Raw genomic sequence first — 20,688 nt, 5'->3', positions numbered from 1 at the left:
CTGCCACATATGGGAGGTGGGGGGGGAAGAGCATCAGGATGGACTGGTAATGCCTGCCTGGGAGAAGGCATGGGCTGACACTTGTCGACCATCAGGTGTTTATTATCCTTGAGGGACTTGGGTAGAGACGCCGACCTGTCTTTCTGGCCTGAGGAATGTCATCCACAGCCTCGCTGCTAGAAGTGGGGTTCTCAGGCAGTCACAGCAGCTCCACACAGGAGCTTGGTAGAAATGCAGAATCCCGGGCCCTCAGGACCCCACCCAACCCACCCACCCACCCTACCCGCTCAATCAGATTCTGCATTTTCACAGGGTCCCCAGGGGATTCATCCGCACAGGACAGTCGGAGACTCAGGGCGGGGGTCGAGCAGGTCTTCTGCCACTTCTCGCTGCGGGAGCGAGCTCTGCTGGCCGGCTTTCCGCACCAGTCACTCCACGCTGCTTGTCTACCACAGATCAGCAGGAATCGGACTAGACCCCTGTGTTCGTAGGGGACATTCCCTTCGCCTCTCTCCCTGGAGCTTTAATGATAAGGCTGTTCTGTTTCTTACTATCACGTTCTTTCTGTCCCTAGGCGATCTATAAGATGGTTTCCTCCGTAATGAAAATGCCTGAAGATGAGTCAACCCCCGAGAAAAGGACAGAAAAGATTTTCCGCCAGATGGACACCAACAGAGATGGTAGGAGGCCGTGGTGGCTTGGCTTTGCTCAGAGTGGGGACTCCTGGAGGGGCTGGGGCCACCTGGGCAGGCAGATGCCACTCAAGGACAAGATATTAGCCACGAGGCCCTGGCTCACAGCTCTTTGTGAACGGGGCTAATCCCACATGCTCCCTGGCAGTGCAGAACAGAGAAGGACCAAGGTGGGGACAGGCCTAGGCCACAGCAGGCTGGATCCCTGCAGGCCAGCTAATCAGAAAGCAGAGAGGGACTTGGTGTGATTCTGCCCAGACCCTGGGGGCTTTCACCTCAGCCTGGGGGGGTGGGGGGGGCTCTTCTGCGCATGCCCTAAGGTGTTGGGGTTCTTGGAGCCATGTGGTCTTCCCCAGCCAGTGTGGGCCAGGGGAGGAGGGGAGGGGAGTGAGATGGCCAGCACTTTCCACCTGGAGGGTGCCATCCACAACTCAGACCCAACAAGAGGATTCACAATGATCCAAAGTGAGAAGGACGGTTGGATTTCAAACTCAAGAATAGTGGATTTTAGATGTTGGGTTGCCAGAGGGAATAGAGGAGGCCCAACTGACTTCGAATTTCGGATAAAGAACAGAGGATGTTCTTTTTTTTTTTTTTTAAGATTTTATTTATTTGACAGAGAAAGAGACAGCCAGTGAGAGAGGGAACACAAGCAGGGGGAGTGGGAGAGGAAGAAGCAGGCTCCCAGTGGAGGAGCCTGATGTGGGACTCGATCCCAGAACGCTGGGATCACGCCCTGAGCCAAAGGCAGACGCTTAACGACTGAGCCACCCAGGCGCCCCCAGATGATGTTCTTTAAAGAAGTATGCCCTGTGCAATACTTGGGACACACTTATATGAAAAAAATTATTGTTTATTTGAAATTCAGTGTTAACTGGGCCTCCCGTAGTTCACGTGCCCGATCCAGCAGCCCTATTTAGATGCGACACCTGAATTTGAAGTGCTGAGCGCTGAGCCCGGCGTGGAGGAATCCCAGTCATCGTAGCCCCTGCCCTCATTCCCAGCTCCCCTGTCTCGCCGGGTGGCCGCGACAAATCTTGTCCGAGACGGGCACTTTCATGTACCCCAAATGGCGCCAGTGGACAGAACAACGGGAGGCTTTGTGGGTGGCACAGGGAGCCTCTCTTTCTACCCCCATGTCCCCCCCCCCCCCAGTGCTAGCTGCCTGAGACTCTGGCTCTGCGGGGAGCAGGCCAACCTGCTTGCTTTGCTTCCCGCACGAAGCTGCTATGACATCCTATTTCCCCTGATGCACCTTAGTTCACAGCAACGAGCTTGATTGTTTTGTAAAGACTAGACCTGTGCGGTCGTTAATAGCTCCTGAGCTTGCCGATTTTTCGGCTGCAGGGTCTGCGGGCCTCCGGGGCAGCGCAGGTGGGTGGGCGTCCTGCTCGAGGCCCCGCCCCTGGTGAGAGAGCGCTAGGTAGGGTGAGCGCAGGTGCAGCGGCCAGGACGCTCACTGCGTGCCGGGCAGGGCAGTAGGCGCTCGCTGGGAGGGTGTCTCAGAGCCCTGACTGGCCAGCGTTCCTGCAGCCCAGCTCGCTGCTCAAAGCCCTGTGCTTTCCTCTGCGGAAAAGGCCGGGGGTGGGGGGGGCTCGAAGGCTAAGAGTGGTCGGAGGAATCAGTCCGGCCAGGAGACCTGGTGCTTGGGCGCAGGGCTTTGCTTTGGGACCCCGGGCAGAAGCTGGTGCCCTCACCTAGAGTCTCCCGCCATTAGATTCCTCTTGGTGGAAGCTCTTTGCTTCTAGCCCCTGGCCGTGGACTTGAAAAGCCTGGGCCCACAGTCAAGTTAGTCCTGGAGTCTACTCAGAGGCGCGCGGGGAGCTGACCCAAGAGACCCATCCACGGAGGAGGAATGTGGGGTTTGCCTCGCGGCTGCAGGCTCGAGGTCCCCAGCCCTTACCTTTGGGAGCGCCCGGAGTGTTCAAGTGGCCACTGCATCCGCCTTCCCTCGTGCCGTGCAGACCTCAGAATTCATCACCATTTTAACCACTGCCAGAGCAGGGGTGCAGCTCTCAAGAAATGGCCAGGACACAAAGCCTAGGCATGGCCTACTCTATATTAAAAATAAATAGATAAATAGCAGCCCACCTGTCTCCTTCTTGTAGCTAGAGGCGATTTGGTTAAACAAGAGCTCAGCACTGGGGGAGGGGTGTGGCGAAGGGAAGACATTTGATGATGTCTCTGAGTTGGAAGTGCTGAGGGCTTCAGTGGGTAGTGCCCCTCCTGTCTGGGTTTGGAATCAGTTGACATTTGGGAAGGAAGTCTGTAATGGGGGTGCTGACCACGTACACCCAAGACCACTTGGGAGGATGCTGGGCACTCGAGTGTGTGCCTGCTTTAGTACAGCTGTCTCTGGCTTCTCTGCCGTCCACTCCTCTTGGAGTTGCCACCTTTTCTGGAATTGCTTCCTCTCTCCCAGCCTCCCCAGACCAATGCACACACTCCCAGCATGCTCGGAAGGGCCAGCACGTCCTTCACCGGCCTTGGGTGAGAACACGAGGGCCTGCAGACAAGCCCCACAGCAGGGAGCCCGGTGGGCAGGGGTCATCCTTGGAGGGCTGAGGGAGCAAGTGCCCTGTGGGGGCTCCTATCTGGAGCAGCCCCAGCAGCTCCTCCCGAGGATGGGACCTTCTGGAAGCACCAGGAAGGGGGGAGAAGATTTGCCCTCCCCAACTATATGACAGGCAGACCTTCCAGAAGGGAAATCAGTACATATTCCAGCTTACTCAGGAAGGAAAGGGACACAAAGATGAAAGTGGGATCCCAGGGGGCCAAGTCTCCCTCCTCCAGCCTGTTCTGATTGATCCCAGGGACCCGAGGGCACCCCTTTCTTCTTACTTTGGAGGGAGGGGTAGCCCCCTCACCTGGCTGTGCTCCCCCCAGACATCTGTGTGGGCCCCTCTGCTCACATGCAGGGAGAGGGACTCTTGCAGCTGGCCACCCCATGGAGGCCAGAAGGCTCTGGGGACACCGGGAACCCCATGATGGCCTTGGTGCCTCAGGAGTGCCGCCTGCTCTCTTAAAAAGACCAGCTATCTGTTCTACAAATACCGAGTGAGAACCGCCCCTCCCCCCTCCGGGGAGCCTGTCGCAGCCACCAGCCCCCCTGTCAGTGGGGGGCTCCAGAAGCCTCAAGCTGTCCTAGGTACCTGCTGGGCCGCGGATCTCACAGGGGAAGGCGCAGGGGAGAAGGTGAGCGGTCGCTGCCACCGTCTGTAGACTTCCACGCAGCTGCCACCAGCCCCCGCTCACCTGTCCTCTTGCTTTCTAGGAAAACTGTCCCTGGAGGAGTTCATCCGAGGGGCCAAGAGCGACCCGTCCATTGTGCGCCTCCTGCAGTGTGACCCCAGCAGTGCCGGCCAGTTCTGAGCGCCGCACCCCACGGATCGTAGAGCTGCTTGTGTTCCCTTTCGACCTTTCTTTTTAACGTTTTTTTTTTTTTTTTGCCAAACAATATTGACGGTGATGCTGTCCCCGGTGCGCTCAGACGCACGTTCCCCGTGCCGCCCTCAGCTTCCTCTGTGGTGGGAATGCGCAGAGCCCCAGCGCGCTTGCAGGGAGCATGGGCAGTGCTGTCGGGCACAGACTCCACGGTGTTCGCTGTTCTATGATTTCCCATCGTTCTCATTGTTATTTTGCTTCTGCTTCCAGTATCTCTGTTCTCAAACTGAAGACTCGGGGAGGCAAGAGAAGGGAAAACAGTCCAGTCCCAGGATTCTGTGGCAAGCCTCCAGGGGCTTGTTTGAAACACAGAACTCCCCACCTGGGTCTGGAGCCACACGCGCCCTCCGCCCTCCGGGTTCCCAAGGACAAGGGACCCTCCCGGGCCAGGCTCGGAAAGGGGCCCGGAGGCCTCCACTCCACCCTCTTCCCCAGCAGGCTGTAGTGTCTAAGCTGTGAACATTTCAAGGTCGATTCAGAGAGAAGAGGAAAAAGAGGGCTCAGCTGTTTCTTCACACGTTTACACTAGTTGAGCTAAGATGAGTTTCTTTGGAAATTAAACACAAATGGTAACTTATATAACAAACCTAGACCCATCTTGTTGCCTATTGTGATTAAAAAAAAAAGACAGCTGTATATAAAATATTGGGTATTGCAGACCAAATTAAGTGTTTTGCCTTGTTTAAATGAAATGCATGTTTAGTGAGCACTAATACAATCTTGCTACAGGAGACTGTTTTAGTAGCTTAATGTGAAGTAAGCCAACTATGATGAATGTCTGTGTCTTGTTTTAAAGTCGTATCTGTCTTGGCACAAATGCATCAGTCAACAGGTATATTTCGCATATTCCAGAGAAGTGCAAAGTCACCATGACTAGGGCCCAACCTTCATTTTGAATGCACTCCCAGAGCGGCAGTGCCTGGAGGACAGCAGCAGGCCAGGCCGACGTGGGACACGTCCGTCGGAGCACCAGAAGACTAATCTTCCTGGGAGATGGGAGGCGCTGGGCGGCCCACTCCGCCCAGCAGCACCACGTAAGGTGCTTTTCTGAGCAGATCAATATTCTGTCGACCCGGAAAAAAAGGAATACCACAAATTTCTTGGGACTTCCCAATGGTTTAATCCACATTATGGTTAGGGAGCCATAGCTGCAATGTTGACCTTTTCATGTCCCCGGTGGCCCTTCAAAGAGTCCAAGGTCGGGCAGTCAGCTGACTGGTCGTGAAGAAGGCACGGCCCGGGCGGCTGTGCTTCCCAGGGCCCACTGTGGGGAATCCGTAAATATTTTCCATCACTGTGTTCTTTGAATGCTGATTTCTATTTTCAGACGTGACAGTGGAAATTTGAGTCACTCTTTGGTCTGGTGACCTCACATACACTAATTGGAATTGAAAGTTAAGAGAAAAAAATGCTGATCACAAATAAGCCAGTCATATTTTCACAAGCAGTAGGCCTGGGGAAGTCCAAACACTCAAGGACGTAGACGGGAGGACCTGCCCCGACAGGAGGCAGAGAGGTCCCTAGTGGGTTTATCTGCAGCCAAGCTACTTCCTATAGGCCATGACTCACAGAAAGACAAACAGAACCATGAGGAAGATGATGCTGAGCCATTCTAACTCCAGATTCTTCTGTATTACTTGAGTCCCTTTTAATTGGTTGCAAAAATCCGAATTTGTATGGTTGACCAAAATGAACCAACTTTGCAGGATGAAATTTGGAGACCTAGACATGGTAAAATCCTCTTCATCTTCCTCTGAGTGTCCGTTCCTCACAGTGGGTCTCTCCTAAGACTTGCCATGGCCGAGTGGTAAGATCTGGGTTTGAAAACTAGGGAATTAAACTAAGAGGCAGAGGGCACAGTGAACGAGGGGCCCAGCAGAGGCCCTGGTCACGTTCAGGAAGTGCATCCCCCTGCCCCCCCCCCCAAGCTCTGGACTGAAGACCTAATTCCCCCTTTTGGTTCTCCTTAGAAGGTGAGTCAGTTAATGTCGGGGCAAGCCCACCTGAGCTCTACCCTCGGTCAGGATATCTTGTTGAGCCAGACTCACCCAGTTCCCCAGAACTGAAAACTGGAGTGAGGAGCAAGGAAGAGGGGCTCCAGCTGTTTAGGAGGGAAAACAGAGCCAGACACACAGCTAATGAGTGCCGACATGCCTGGGATGTATGCAAATAGTCTTGTCCTGGCCTGCCACCGACCCTGTCTGTATTTTCTCGATGGTTGTTTTTTTCCTTCTACTCCTTCCCAGGAAGGGCTTTGTATGTCTAATCCAATGCACTTACATTTGGCCAAGGGACTCTGCAGCACCCAGAAGGCTGAATGACTAAAGGTTTAGGTCATTCCTGTGCCGGGCTGTTCATTGTCATTGCTGTGGTGCGGGACCTCTGGAAATGGAGTCTGTTCTGTCTGAAATCAAGCCAGTCTGTGATGTTCAAGGGACTGGAATAAAGTGGCTTATGACTTGAAGGACAACACAGAGTGGCCGACTGTTCATACCCTTGCTTAGGGTGGGGAAGGGGTGCAGTTCCATCCCTTTTATATGTCCCAGGGGACCCTTTCCACAAATGGATTTAATAATATACACAACCCTGGAACGATGAGAGGGTTTGGGGTGCAGACCCCCTGTGCAAACATCCACATATAACTTTCGATTCCCCAGAATTTAACTACCAAAAGCTACTGTTGACCAGAAGCCTTACTGATAACATAAACAGTCGGTTAACGCCTGTTTTGTATGCTGGGTGTATTATACACTGTATTCTTACCATAAAGCAAGCCAGACACAAGAAAGTTATTAAGAAAGCCACGAGGAAGAGAAAATGCGGATACAGGACTATCCTGTATTTACTGAGAAAAATCTACATGGAAGCGCACCCGCGTAGTTCAGAGCCGTGCTGTTCCAGGAGCACGTCTGTCTTTGCAGAGCCCAGCTTACGGAGCGTTCCCTGTGTCATGACCTCGTGCCGCTCGAGCCTGGCATGATTGTCTGGGACGTGAGGGTTTGGGGCCTAAACCGCCGGCCCGGCTGAATCTGCCTGAGCGAGGAGGGCCCGGGTGCCGCCCGCCCAGAGACGCGGGAGCCCGAGCTCGGAGGGGAGGCCGGGCAGGCGCCGAGCCCACAGCCCTGTCCGATCGCGCCTTGGTCGGCGTGGGCCTCCTCACGGCCCTCCGCTCACGTACTTCTCGGCCCGCGCTTTCTTCTCACCGCCCCTCCTGCCTCACGACTGGAGCTGCGGACTCTAGTCCGAGCACGAGGAGCGATGGAGGGCGACTTCCTCTCAGTGACAAATGAACACGCTCTTCTCCCGTCTCAGTCTGGTGAAGAGTTAGGTGAGGCTTCGGGTTAGGGTGGGTAGAAAAGATGACGCGACGCAGACTCCACACCCTCAGAGCGAATTCACATGAGCGTTGTGGTTTTGTTGTTTGTTTTTCTGTCGTTGTCATTGGCCCCACCTCCAGCACAGAATCCCGTTAATCTAGAGAAAAGGGACTGAGCGTCCGCTACAGCAGGTGACTCGTGGGCCGACTAGATCTCCTGTAGGAACTGAGGTGGCCTGCGGGGCTTCTGTCTTTGCTTCACAATTTGTCCCTACGGACCAGCAGGGGACACTCCGGAGTCCTGAACATGGACACCCTGTCATCCCCGGCACCGACGGTGAGGTGGCTGGCGGCCGCCAACCTGATCAGGAGCCGCATTCCTGCACCTGCTGGAGGCCAACCTGGCAATTTCTGGCAGATTTCCAACACTGAGGCTCCTATTTTCAGGGCATTGTCCTAATACCCCGCCCCCCGCCGGATCCCCTCACAGCCCAGTCCAGGCACGGAGGGGCGCACTGGGTGAGGGGGAATCTGAGTGTTTCCCGAAGTCGAGGTAGAGAGAGCACGAGAACTGTCTTGGCAAGAAACGGAGATACTTCACACATGCCTCTCTTGGCCTGGGTATGCCCAGCACTCTGCTGAAATTTTGTTTTTTGAGGTGGCTGAAGAGATAAGAGAAAGAACATAGAGACCTGTATTTTCCGAGGCAGTGGAGTATCAGCTAAATCCACCTAAAATACAAAGGTGTTGCAGAGTGAAAAATGCTCAGGCCAAGGGTCTAACTGATGGTACCTTCATTTCAGACAGGTTTCTCTCCGCTGGAACGCTGACAATGACTTAGGTCCTGGATACTTGCCGCACTGGGAGCGAATGTGTCGTGCGTGGTCCCAGACATCCCTGGGCTTACAAACGACGGTCATTCGGAGAACATTCCACGGTGTAGAGCTAACCCCCCAGGGCAGCTCGGGGGGGGGAGAAGGGCCTTCCAGAGGCTTATTTCATGACTTCTTTTCTCAGCACTATTCCAGGAAATAGATGGCATTGTAAGTGTTCTCTAGAAGGGATGGTCACAATACTTCAAACTTCTGGGTAGTGCAGCCTGCCAACCCTTATTAAATACTCACAGCTTCTACCATCATACACATGTAGACAGATGGACAGACTCAGAAAATGTATCTTTCCAATACCAGTATTCAGCCACTTTACTGTGCTCGCACGGAGTGTTCAGTGGTGACCCAGCACCACACCAAGTCCTGGCGGTGTGTGCATGCTGGGGGGTGGGCAGGAGTTATTAGCAAGAAAGTAGGAGGCCAAGCTCACGCTCGAGCTGGTAAGTCCTGTCCAGCACCCTGAATCCAATCACAAAGCAATCTACATCTGTCGCTACAGCGGAGCAGAAAGCAAGCTCTTTCCTGAGTGGTGCGCGAGAGGTGTTTGCTACGCAGGAAACAAGCCGGTAACATTTGTCTTTAGTGCCCTTTCAACATCCCCTCTCTTTTGCCACTTCTGGCTGATCAGAAGCCCCCCCACTGTTTCCCAGAATTCCAGAGTCTCCAAAATTAACTCATGCACCCCTTTAGCAGAGCTCAGAAAAGTGTAGGGATGAAGGACCCTGAGGACAAAAGGTGTAACAGCTTAAGGTGGTAGAGCAGAAAACCCATTCAGGGAATGTTTACTTGTAAGAGTAGAGCCCCAGTGAACTTCTATTGGAGAACTTTTAGACCTTTGCGGTCACTAAAGCGGGGTGTTCAGATCTTCCCTTTTGAGACCCTGCTGCTGGAAGCGCAGCCAGCTGATTGACAGGCTCCAGCTGCAATCTTTGGAGCCACCTCGGCATTTACTCTGAGGCCGAGCTCTCCGGGGCGTCAGTGACTGCGCGTGGTGGGGGTATCAGAACTGAGCCATTCTTGCCCCACATGGGATTCTTCCTGCGGGTGACCCTCACTCGAGGAGACTCTGGGGGGCCTGGCTGAGGCAGTCTGAGGCTCCTCCTGCCCAAGCTTCCTCCCTTCCTTCCTTTCACAGGGGTTAGTCCACATGCTTTCCCTGTCTCCCCCTGCTTATTTCCCCTTCATCATTCACATGAATTCCCCCAATAAATCTCTTGAATGTCTAATCCCATCTTGGCTTCTGCTTCTTGGAGGACCTGAACTGACACAGTGGCCATCCCCTCCCCATTCCCATTGACCCTCAGATATATGGGCTCAGACACTCGAGTAGGCAGCCTTCTCAAAGCGAGATTCACATTGGTGATTTCTCATGTTGTACGAGAAGGGTTAAGGGTAGGAGTTGTGTGCCTTAGATCTGGGGTGATGACAGAGCTCTGGCTCTCCCAGGGTGACCCTTTATTATTGTACTAAAGACACCAGGCCACCCTCACTTTGCACATACATCCCTGCCTCAAAGGGCGGACTGTGTCCAACCTGCCTCTTTGTCTCCAGCCTGGGCCATAGCGCCTGGACCACAGTAACTGGACTGAATTAGCACAGACAGTGGCAGGCAAGAGCCAGGACTGGACCCTGTGGCCCTGACCACCGGTAATCCTCACCCACCTGACCTGAGTCCCTCACCAGGAGGTGGAGGGTGGGGTGGCACACACGGCCAGCAGAGTTCATTAACAGCAGAGCCTTGGCGGCCACAGGCCACAGGAGGGACAACCTCAGGGCAGATGTGGAGGCCAGCTGCAGCTTCTGCAGGACCTACTCAGGCCTGTGGGTCCACTCGAATGCCCATGGAGGCTGCAGAACATGGAGTGTGGCAAACAGGCCTTGTAGCCCATTGCTAATCCCGTGATCCCTCCTCCATCATCTCCCCACCCCGCCTCCTCTTCCCTGCCCTCGTCCAGGCATCGAAGCTGCTGGGGGCGCTACTGGGGTTAAAGTTGTCAGAGAAGACGTCCTTGAGGCAAATTTTTAACCAAGATTCGGAAGCCGTGGACATGGACAGTGTGAGGTGCGGGAGGATGTAGAACGCTGCTGGTTGGGAGCGGAGGGGCTCTCTGGCGGACCACGGCTGAAGAGCATGGCGGCTCGGTGGGGCAGCAGCGGGCCAGAGACCGTCACGGTATGACTGCAGTTTAGCCACGTGCTTTCAGAGGCTGGTACAGATGAACTGAAGAGCCGCCATGTTCTTGTGATAACTCAAGTGGGGGTGAGTGAACTGGGAGTGAGGAAGGTAAAAGCGTGCGCACAGAACCTACTCCCTGCCCTGAGGTGGCCAAGAATAACCACTCTGGTGGCCCGTCACTGCCACACGGAAGGCCTCTTGATTTCTTCAGCTCTCTTCCCATGTAACCTTGCGGTGGAGCAAAATCCACAGGATGAAGACACGCCTGCTGTGTTGAAGCCTAGGACCCGAAGGTGCCCCGGGGGAGCCTAGAATCTTCCCAAGGCCACACTGAAGCTTCCTTCCAACAAGGCGAAAAGCCCCAACACAAGCACCAGACACTGTCATTTACTCTGACGTTATGAATATTTATTTTTTTCTTTTTAAAAATGTACAAAAAATAAAATAACTGTATTTATAGTTTATAGATTCCCCCTCTCCCATTTACAAAACTATTAAGTTACATTTGCCTTTTTTTTTTTTTAAACATGAGAGCAAAAATTGTCCATCCATCAACTCCCTTGCTTGTTTTTAAGAAAGGGCCTTTCACAGAATTTGGCACAAACCCTCTGGTTCTGTTGTATTTTCCTAATTTTAAATAAGAAGGAAAATAAATGTTTGAATCATTTCATGCATCCTAAGTTTCTGGACTTAGTCTTTTAGGATCCAAGTCCAAGATGACATCTGACTGTATTTTTCTGTTGGTCCCAATTTCCAAACACCTGTTAAGTCTAAGCAACTTGGGTATATATACAAAAAATACTTGTTTTATGTGTCCTCCATCCTACATGGATTTTTTTTTAAAAAAGCATATTTATTTGAGTGTGATTAATTTGAGGGACAAAAGAAGAGGAGGCAGTTTTTCCTATCTTTCTAGAGTGTTTCTGTTCAGAAAGTTGTGCTCATTGAAGCTCTGCTGGCATTCACAGTGGAGGACATGTCCACGCTAAGCCACGGGCACTGTGAGGATGCAGAGGGGAAAGGGTGGGGGCAGATCAGATGGGAGGTGATGCTCTCTGCGCCACCCCTGCTGGCACTGGCCTCACATTCTTTGTTCTGGTAGGTAGGGGTCACCACAGTGATCGCTCAGGGGACCGGAAACAAATGCAAACGTGTCTCCCATTCAGTCTCTGCCTAGGGCAGGACCAGCAAACATTTTCCCACAGAGGCTAGAGAAAGAAGGGTAGGGTAACCTGTGTCACACTGCCCTAGATTATTTTCTTTTCCCTACTCTGGAGTCTATGCCCCAGCCCAGTTGTATTTGCCATTTTGTCCACCAATCACGCTTCAACCCACCCCTGAGGCAAGGAGCATGGGAAGTGCATAGTACATCATATATTTCCAACACTGAATTTGTCCATCACAGAACAGAGCCGCATCAGTACCCAGGAGGGTCCCCAAGCTGCTGGTCCAGGGCATGGCAGTCAGAGTGGGGGAGGAGGGCACAGGCTGGAGCAGAACTGAATCCAGGATGCAAACCTTTGGCACCACGGGAAGGGGTAAGGTGTCCGGAAGACACACGGAAAGGTGCCCCCTCACCGCCAGCCCGACTTCTCCCCAGGTGCAGCCCCTGCTCTCCGTCCCACTCAAATCCTCTGCGGTCTCAAGGAGAAGCAGCTGGGCTGGAAGCAGCCCTCCCGTCCTGCTCTGGGCCTCCGGGGCACGTGGCGTGGGGAGCAGGGAGGCCTTGGAGAGAGAGCCCCCCAAATAAGACGTCAAAGTGCTTCACAAACAAATCGAGGCCCATACACAGAACCTGTCCTAGTGCAGGACCTTGGGTGGAGGACATGTCTGGCCACCAAAAGGCTAGTGCTTCAACTCACAAGGGTGAACCCAAACCCCGAGACCACCTACCTGTCCCTTCAAAGAGGACAGCAGCCCAGAACAGCTCATCATCTCATGATTGTTTAGGGAAGCGTGTTTTCTCCTCTTTGTGTCCCAGGGCATGTGTGGGATGGGAGGACAAGACCTTCTCTCTCCCAGTCCTCCTCGGGAGGCTGCCTGCAGAAGCGCTTCCTCTACCCCTCTGCCCCCCCATCGGGCAGCCCAGAGCAGAGGCGGCTGCAGGAAGCAGCCCTGGCCTGTGGATTCGAAGCTAAGCTGTTGGCACGGCTCACAGAACTGCAGTCGGGCTTCTAAGGGAGCCACGTGAGATGAAGGAAGCACTTGTAACCTGTGGGGCGCTCCACCTTGGCCAGGTGCTCATGATCGCCACGGAGTTCTGCAGTGGGCCCCAGCACAGCGCCCGCAGTCTCTCCGCCAAGCTCCCCGCAGCTGGAGGAGCCGGGGCCTCATGCACTCTGACCTTTCCCACTGACCAGACCGCTCAGAGGGACAGGCCGGGCATCACGGGAACACAAGTGCGGCGGCCCCAGAGCGTCCTCGGCACCCCCGGAGGTCCCTGATGCCCCGAGGGCCATCTCCCCCCCCCACCCCCCCGCACAGCACAGAGGCGGCCCTCTCGCGGAAAGCGGAGTCTCGGCTCTGCCTCCCCTAGGCCAGCGGCAGTAAACATGCCCACACAGCACAGGTAAAATATATTATTGCGATATTATAAACACTATGTACATGACAGCCAGGCGGCCCTTCTGGGTTACTAAGTACATGGGAGCTGAACGCCTTCCTGTACAAGGCCTGGTGGCCACTTGCTGGAAACCCCGGGAGGTGTTTAGCCCCCCTGAAGGTTTCTGACCGCGAAGTGGTGTCCACCTCAGGCCCCCTGACTGTTGCGGCGGCAGCAGCCCGTGTGGTCCGGCCCGCAGCAGAAGCAGAAGGGCAGCAGAGGAGCCAGACCTTCTCAGGCTCTTCGGGGCGAACGGATTGGCTGTGTTTCCCTTGGAAGGGGAGGGCTCCGGACGGTCTCATCTGGGGCCAGCGGTGTCCAGCAGCATCCTAGTGGGCCTGGACCCCGGCTCCAGAGCAAGGTGGACAATAAATAAGTGTGTGGCAGGCCCAGCACACCCTCTGGAGGGGCTCAGGCTTCGGCTCCAGTCGGAGCCAGTGCGTGGGCCAAACACGCTGGTAAGGAACGGGGCTCCAGGCCTCGCCCAGCTCCCAGCACAGTCTGTAACAGTGGTTGTGAGGTGGGGGAGCGGGTGTCCGGGTTCCGGGCCCGGGCCTCCATCTCTGCTGCGGAGGAAGGCACCGAGACCCCTGCCGAGTGGATGCTAAGAGCAGGGCTCAGATTTCCATGAGTGTGATCTTGAAGCCTTCCACCATGCTCTCCATGTTGAGGATGAAGGTGTCCTCATTCGAGTAGTGCTCAATGATGTTGTCGTCCATGTTCACCAAGATGCTGCCAGGGAGCGGGGTGGGGGGAAGAAACAAAGGTGCCGTCAACAACGAGCGGCGCGTGAGGGCAGACTCCAGGCTGGGCGGGGGTCCCTTAGCCATTCTTTGGCAAGGGAGGCTGGGAAGTGGGAAGGATGGAGGAGAGAGGAGATAAGGCAGGAAAAGAAGACCCTCATATTTTCTTTCCCCAGAAACCAGTCTGAGGAAAACAAAGCCTTGATTTGTCAGAACTAAACTCGTGACTCCTTATTAACGGGTCTTCAGAGATCATTCCCCCTTGCTTTAGAGATTGGTAAGCTGTGGCCCAGAGAGGTGAGCCTGAAATCACAGATGTAGCTCTTGACAGAACCAGGTCCTAACCAGGCCCCTAACTGTTTTCATTACACCCTACTGCCTTTTGAAAGTGCACGTCACGAAAGTACTCCAAAGACAGAGGAAGAGGAAACTCAAAGCGTGTGGCTACCCCTCGCCGAGCATGTAATTCGATTTGGTGCTGCAGACACCTTGTCTTTCATCTTCGGAGCAGCCTTGAAGGCAGGTGTGACCATCGCCACTTTGCAAATGAGAAAACTGAGGGCAGAGAAGCGCACTCAGCTCCCAGGTCCGTCCCGTGGATGCATGGGTGAGCTCGACCGGAAACAGCTTTGCCTCACGCCGAAGCTCGCGCTTCACCACACGTGACCTACTCCTCAGGCAACGATCCCAAGTGGATTTCGTTTTAAGAGAATCAACAACCTCCAGGGTCTGGCCCTGACTTGGAAATCAGACAGATCTCAGCTTGCCACTGGAGAACTGACGCACTGGACAGCTATGTGTCATCTGGCAAGTTTGTTGGCCTTTTAGAGCCTCAGTTTATTCTTCTGTAAAAATAAGAAAAACCACCCTGCTCTAGAGCTGTTGTAAAGAGTAATGTATTTACTGCAGGCCCAGCACGGTGCTCGATGGGAGTGAAACGTTATCACCACTGGCATGCACGTCTGCACCGAGGACTTCAGCTCGGCAGCCAGACCTCCGGACCCCACCCAAATCGCACCATCAAAGGAAGACACTCAGCCTATTGCACTGACCGTGGAGAAAATTGTCACATGGATTTAAGTGAGCCTGCCAACCAGGCCTCCAGCGGAAAAGGTTTCCCATTTGACTCCCCATCTACCAGGAGATCCATCACTGAGCATCTCAGATAATCAATTTCTTTTATGAGGGAGGCTCAGAGAAGAGTTTAAAGACCCATTTTCTTCATGTTGTGGGAAAGTAGCTGCAGAAGCTGACTCAGCAGAAACCCTCTCCTGGAACGAAATCCGGCTCCAACAGCCTCTACTCTTAGAACCTCAGGCACAGGAAGCCCAGGGGGGCTGGAGATGGTAGCTGGGGGAGGAATAGCAGCACAGTGCCTACGACGCCCTTGCAGGGGCCCCAGAACCTACTGAACACCCACTAAACGAGGTATTGTGCTTAACAGTGAGAACAAGCAGGTCCAATGATCATTTCGATCATTTTGTTAATGATTACCTCCAAAGAATTCTCCATACCCTGAACGCTTCCTGCTCTGTCATTCTGAAACCAATCCCAAGAGCAGCACGTGATTCTTTATGTAAACTCCGCTCTCGGCCCCTCTTCCCAGCGTCCTCACCACCACTGGACGCCTCCATTCCAGCGGCTCATCCCGTCGTTGGAACGGGACGTCTCAGCCGGCATCACGACAGTGCACCGTCTCCTCCCCTCCCTCTCCTACTAAGATCTTCAAAATGCCTTCACTTGGCAAGCTGCTCAGCAATCCTTTGTAAGGACGACACACAATTTTTATAGAAAGTGGACAACAGAACTAACGAAAGGTAGGCACCATCTTTTTTTTTTAAGGCACGATGTAGACTGATCTGATTTGGAAGTCAGTTTAAGCTGTTTCTTTCTTACCCTTTTTTGCTTTTCTTGTAAAGCTTCGTGATCTTCTCCACAGGCAGCCCGTATTTCTCGGATATCTGTAACACCGGCAACAGAAAGGCAGGTGAGCGTGGAAGGGGAGCCAAGCAGAGGCAGGAGGCAAAGCTCCATTTCACTCTCTGGGAGACTCTCCTGGGTGTCGGTGTCCTTCACTCAGGAGTCAGGCTCCCAGTACGCCCCAGGTGCGAGGCTCTCCCTCGGACAAACCTTAAATCATTCAACAGAAGATTCAGCCATGTGGCTGTGTGATCTATGATGAAGGTCTCATCTCAGGTCAGCACTAAAAGATGGACTCAAACTGAGATGTTGGATTAAATAAGTAGCCGTGTCGAAAAAAAATTCAACAAGTTAAGCTGGAGCCCTTCTCCACTGCTTTTTTTTTTTCTTTTTTAGTGAGCTCTGTGTCCAATGTAGGGTTTGAACTCATGACCCCAAGATCAAGAGTCACACACTCTACCAACTGAGTTAACCAGGCGCCCCATCCACTTCTTACATCAAAATAAATTTCAGGTCAAAGATTTACATGTGAAGGCTGAAACCATAAATGTATAAGTTCTTTGTACTGGTATCATCTTCCAAGGAAAGAAGATGGTTCCCACAAAGATATGAAACCTGAAGAAAAAAGGTCAAAAGGTTGATAAAACAACAGAGAATTTACAAATACCAGTAGAGCAAAAACCAGCAGAGAAAGCTAAAGATAAATAATATACTATGAAACCTTTTCACCACACAAATGACAAGCATGGAACTAACTTCCTTGAGTTAGAAAGAAAGAACTGCGGATCCAGACAAAGGCCAACAATCCGATGGGAAGAGAAAACACAGCGTGAAGTGGTGATTCAGAGAGAAAACACACGAGGACAATAAGCACATGAAAAAACATACCGCCTCACTTCTCATTTTAAAATTTCAAATTAAAACAACAATAGGACATTACTTTTATGTTATCAGACGAACAAAAACTAAAAGAATGATAATACAGTGTCAGGCAGAGTATGAAAAACATCAACTCTCGTATTCCATAGACGGGAAAGCGACAAGCTCAACTTTTTTGGAGGGAAATTTGGAAGAAGCTACTAAAATTCAAAAAGCATATATACCCTTCGGCCCACATATTCCACATCTAGTAAGGAAGCTGGCCTACAGAAATATGCTCAGATGTACACAAAGCTTGTCAAAGCATCACTGTTCATAATAGAGAAAACTGTATATAACAACCATTCGTTAAGCATGTTTTGTTATTTTCATAGTTGAAAGCTATCAGTCACTTAAAAAAATGTGGCAAGTCTATACGGGAGAAAAAAGTCCTTAATACACTAAGGGGAAAAAAGCTAACAAACTGAGAAACAGTACAAATAGTGTGACCCCATCTGTACTTTTTAAAGAAATAAGTATGTAAAGAAATAGAAAATACATGAAGGACCTGCCAAGCTATTAACAGTGGCTACCCTGTAAGAATGGGCAGAAACTAGGAGATCCTTTCACTTTTTACTTTGTACCATTCTGTGGTTTTTTTTTTCCTTCTTACAATGATTGTGATTCATTTTTATAAAGTAATCATAGTTTGGAGATGAATTCTGGAAAGTCTATTCTAAATGCCTCTCATGCTTTCTCTGTCCCAAATCCAGTCCGCCAGGCTCTCCGGAGGCCAGAGGCTGGTGGGGCTCACACCCAGCTGGGGCAGGTGGGGTCTGAGATGGGGACGCCTGGGCAGTGGAGCAGGGGCTCCAAGAAGGGGCTGAGGAGCCCTAGAGCACATGCAGGAAGGGCTTATCGCACAGAGAATCACAAGATTCCTGCCCCTTATTCCTCCTCCTGCAACGGAAGGACTCCCCACCCCGAGAATAAGCCCAGAAGAGTAAAACAGCTGGACCAGGGCTGAGAGGGCACCGCTCCATCACTGACGGGCCTGCCCCCTGCCACCACAGCTGAGCGGCAATGAGGCCAGGATGTGAAATAATGTGGCCCGGGGGCAGTGAAGGAAATAGAAGCACTTGTGTTGAAGGCATTCATTTGAACAGAACGGAACAGACCACTCATGAAGATCGCGCACACGTGCAAACTTCCAATCTAAAGATATGCTTATTGAACTAAAAACTGTACAGTTCAGTAAGCGAACTGAAGGACTGGTGGTCAATACAGCAAACCCATGGTATCTGGAAAGATCAATTAGAAAACCAATTTCAAAGTGCAGAGCAAAGGCAGACAGCACAGAGGAACTCATGAATGGAATGAAAGATTGGAAAAACAGAAGAGAAAAGAGAGATCTGAAGAACAAACGCAGGCGCTACGAGGTGTCAATCTTCAGGGTCCCAGATAGAGAAAAAGGAACAGATGGAGAAGAGGAAATAATTAAGCAAATAATGGAAGAGAGACCCATATTTTTGGACAAGAGGGGTGTCCTGAATTCCAGGAGAGATCAGTGTGGAAATACTCATGCATCTGGCCATTCTGAAAAGAGACAGATCTCCAAAGGGCAATAAAAACATTCTGGAACCTCCCAGAACAAGTTACCCCCCCCCAAAGAACAGAAGAACAAACGTGGCTTTCAGTTTTCTCATCTGTAACCCTAGAAACTAAAGGATGGTGGGGTAACCCCTCCAGACTACTGAAAAAAGGACTTCACCCCAAGAATCCTGTACACCAAGCTATGCCTCAGGCTGAAAAAAAAATGATCTCAATGAAACGCAAGGGTTCAGAGAGCATTTCACCCAAATATCGCCCTGGAGGAACATATGGACAGAAAAACATCATCTACACACAAAATGCATCAGAAGGGAGACTTCAGCCAGGCAAAGGGCAGAGACAACCAGCGACTAGCGTAGTGCCATAAATGAATTCTTAAATAAATAAAAACTCTACATCCACCCTCTCGTTACGTAGATTCTCCACATTATATTGGTATATCTGTAACTAAAGATACACAGCTGCATGTCTGTATATAACTGTGTGTTTACAGAGATGGGGTGAAGATGCAGATTAAGTGCTACATAAAGATTCTCGAAGTAAAAAGGAGATGATGAAGGGGACAACCTCCTCGTTTGCTAGAGTGAGAGCATCCCACTATCTCAGCAACACAGAGCCGCCGGGAGTTTGTGGGGACAGCGGGGTGAGCACCCCACGCCTCGGGCTAGCAGGAGAAGGTGGCAGGAGAGGGAAAAACAAAGGCTCCAAAGCCTCATTCCCGGGAGCGTGGGGGGGCAGCTACAGAGCATTGTTGAGAAAAACAGCTGGAATTTTATTTTCAAATCATAGAGAAATAAGGAGGAGGGACTGAAATAATTTAGGAAAAGCAGAGAATAAGTTTGAAGAAAAGTTAATATATCTGCCAAACTAAAGAGAAAGGAAGAGGAAAGTGGAGCGTAAAATCAATAATGAAGAAAAAGTCACACGGAAGGAAGAAAATCAAGTCTATCAGTCATTATACCAAATGAGATGAACTGCATTTTTCCATTGAACTGCATTTTCCCATCGAAAGTCAGAGTGTCAGAGTGGGTAAAAAAAAGGTTAAACGAAGGATGAGAAACAAAGAGAACCAGCTGGATGTTTAGCAGAAAAACACTTAACAGGATGCAATGAATAAAGAGGCACGGGCTGGAGGCCTGTCCCAAACACAAGCGGAAGGGGAATGGGAGCAAGGAGACTCATGGGAGACAAGGCAAGAGTTAAGGTTGATGAGGTCGGAATGGATATTATGTAATAATAAAAAGCACAAGGCATGAAAAGGATTAGCAATCGTTACAGCGTCTGCATCCAACAGCACAGTCCTCCGGCATAAATGACAGAGGTAAGGCCAACTTGAAAGAACAATTAGGGTGCGAGACTTCAGCATACCTCTTTCAGAGTTGTCTAAGACAAGTCAGTAAGAACAGCTGAATATAACCGGTATGCTAGATTTAATATTTTGCACATCACACACATACACACATAAACACACACATCTCCTACAGAGAATCTATCATGTGTTGGGCTGCAAAGATAAGCCAAATTACATTAACATTCAATAAAATTACAAATACAGAATGTAAGGTTTCCAGAAATGCTTAATTATTTTGGAAGTACAGTAGTCCCTCCTTATCCATGAGGGCTACATTCCAAGACCCCCAACAGATGCCTGAAACCTCAGATAGTACTAAACCCTATATATACCATGTTTCCCCCTAACACACACATACCTATAAGATTAATTTATAAATCAGGCACAGTAAGAGATCAATAACTAATAAAAAATAGAACAATTATTACTGTAATTAAAACCTCTACTGTAATAAAAGTTAATTGAATGTGGTCTCTCTCAAAATAGCTGACATCCTGTGCTCTTCTTTTTGATATGTGCGATGATAACATGCCTACATGACAAAATGAAGCGACATGAATGACGCAGGCACTGTGACATGGCATTAGGCTGCTGACCCTCTGAAGAAACTCAGAAGGAAGATCGGCTGCTTCTGGACTGTGTTTGACCACAGGTACGTAGAACCATGGCAAGCGAGACTGGGAATAAGGGGGACCACTGGATTCCTACAGAACCCCGGCTGCACAACAGCTCAGCATCCCTTCCTCAGCCAAATGCCTTAGCAACTGCTTGGGAAGATGTTGTTATACCTATCTAAATAAACTCTAATATGAGCAACTGTCTTTGAGCATCTTAATGCTACTTTCCAAATCAAGTGAGATACTCTGAATAATGTTAGGATTGACAGCGACGTTGTCACTCCTCTCCAAGTTCAATACCGTTTCCCTTTGGGAGAATTTCTACCTCTTTTCTCTCTTCTTCCCATGCCTGGCACCTACACTATTTGTTAGGTCTCCCGGTGTGTCCACACCCGCACATGCAAGTCGAAAGAGAAATGCTGACCTGAGCTGGTTCTGCACCTGGAGCCTTGCTGAAGGGACGCAGGA

General features: G+C 51.3%; 2 protein-coding genes across 18 annotated transcripts in view; one reads left to right on the top strand and one right to left on the bottom strand.

Annotated features, from left to right (window-relative positions):
• NCALD (neurocalcin delta) overlaps window positions 1-11,189 on the top strand; it is a 405,829-nt gene extending 394,640 nt beyond the window's left edge. For 13 of the 14 annotated variants that reach the window (XM_034668391.1, XM_034668395.1, XM_034668399.1 and 10 more), the window contains 2 exons: window positions 575-680; window positions 3,967-4,104. In XM_034668391.1, the coding sequence (XP_034524282.1) occupies window positions 575-680; window positions 3,967-4,064 (204 nt within the window). In that variant the 3' untranslated portion in view covers window positions 4,065-4,104. Of the gene's footprint in view, window positions 1-574; window positions 681-3,966 lie in introns of all 14 variants that reach the window. The other variant, XM_034668398.1, reaches the window with a different exon arrangement.
• Window positions 11,190-12,987: 1,798 nt separating this feature from the next.
• The window catches only part of GRHL2 (grainyhead like transcription factor 2), a 155,842-nt gene continuing 148,141 nt past the window's right edge, over window positions 12,988-20,688 (bottom strand). For 3 of the 4 annotated variants that reach the window (XM_019810127.2, XM_019810124.2, XM_019810132.2), the window contains exons 15-16: window positions 15,760-15,824; window positions 12,988-13,852 (exon numbers count right to left, since the gene is read on the bottom strand). In XM_019810127.2, coding sequence (XP_019665686.1) covers window positions 13,738-13,852; window positions 15,760-15,824 — 180 coding nt within the window. In that variant the 3' untranslated portion in view covers window positions 12,988-13,737. The remainder of the gene's footprint in view (window positions 13,853-15,759; window positions 15,825-20,688) is intronic. The other variant, XM_034668387.1, reaches the window with a different exon arrangement.

This window comes from Ailuropoda melanoleuca, chromosome 9 (genome assembly GCF_002007445.2).
Source record: "Ailuropoda melanoleuca isolate Jingjing chromosome 9, ASM200744v2, whole genome shotgun sequence".
Classification (NCBI taxonomy): Eukaryota; Metazoa; Chordata; class Mammalia; order Carnivora; family Ursidae; genus Ailuropoda; species Ailuropoda melanoleuca.
Note: the sequence above shows the minus strand (reverse complement) of the source record. Positions and strands in the feature narration are given on the sequence as shown.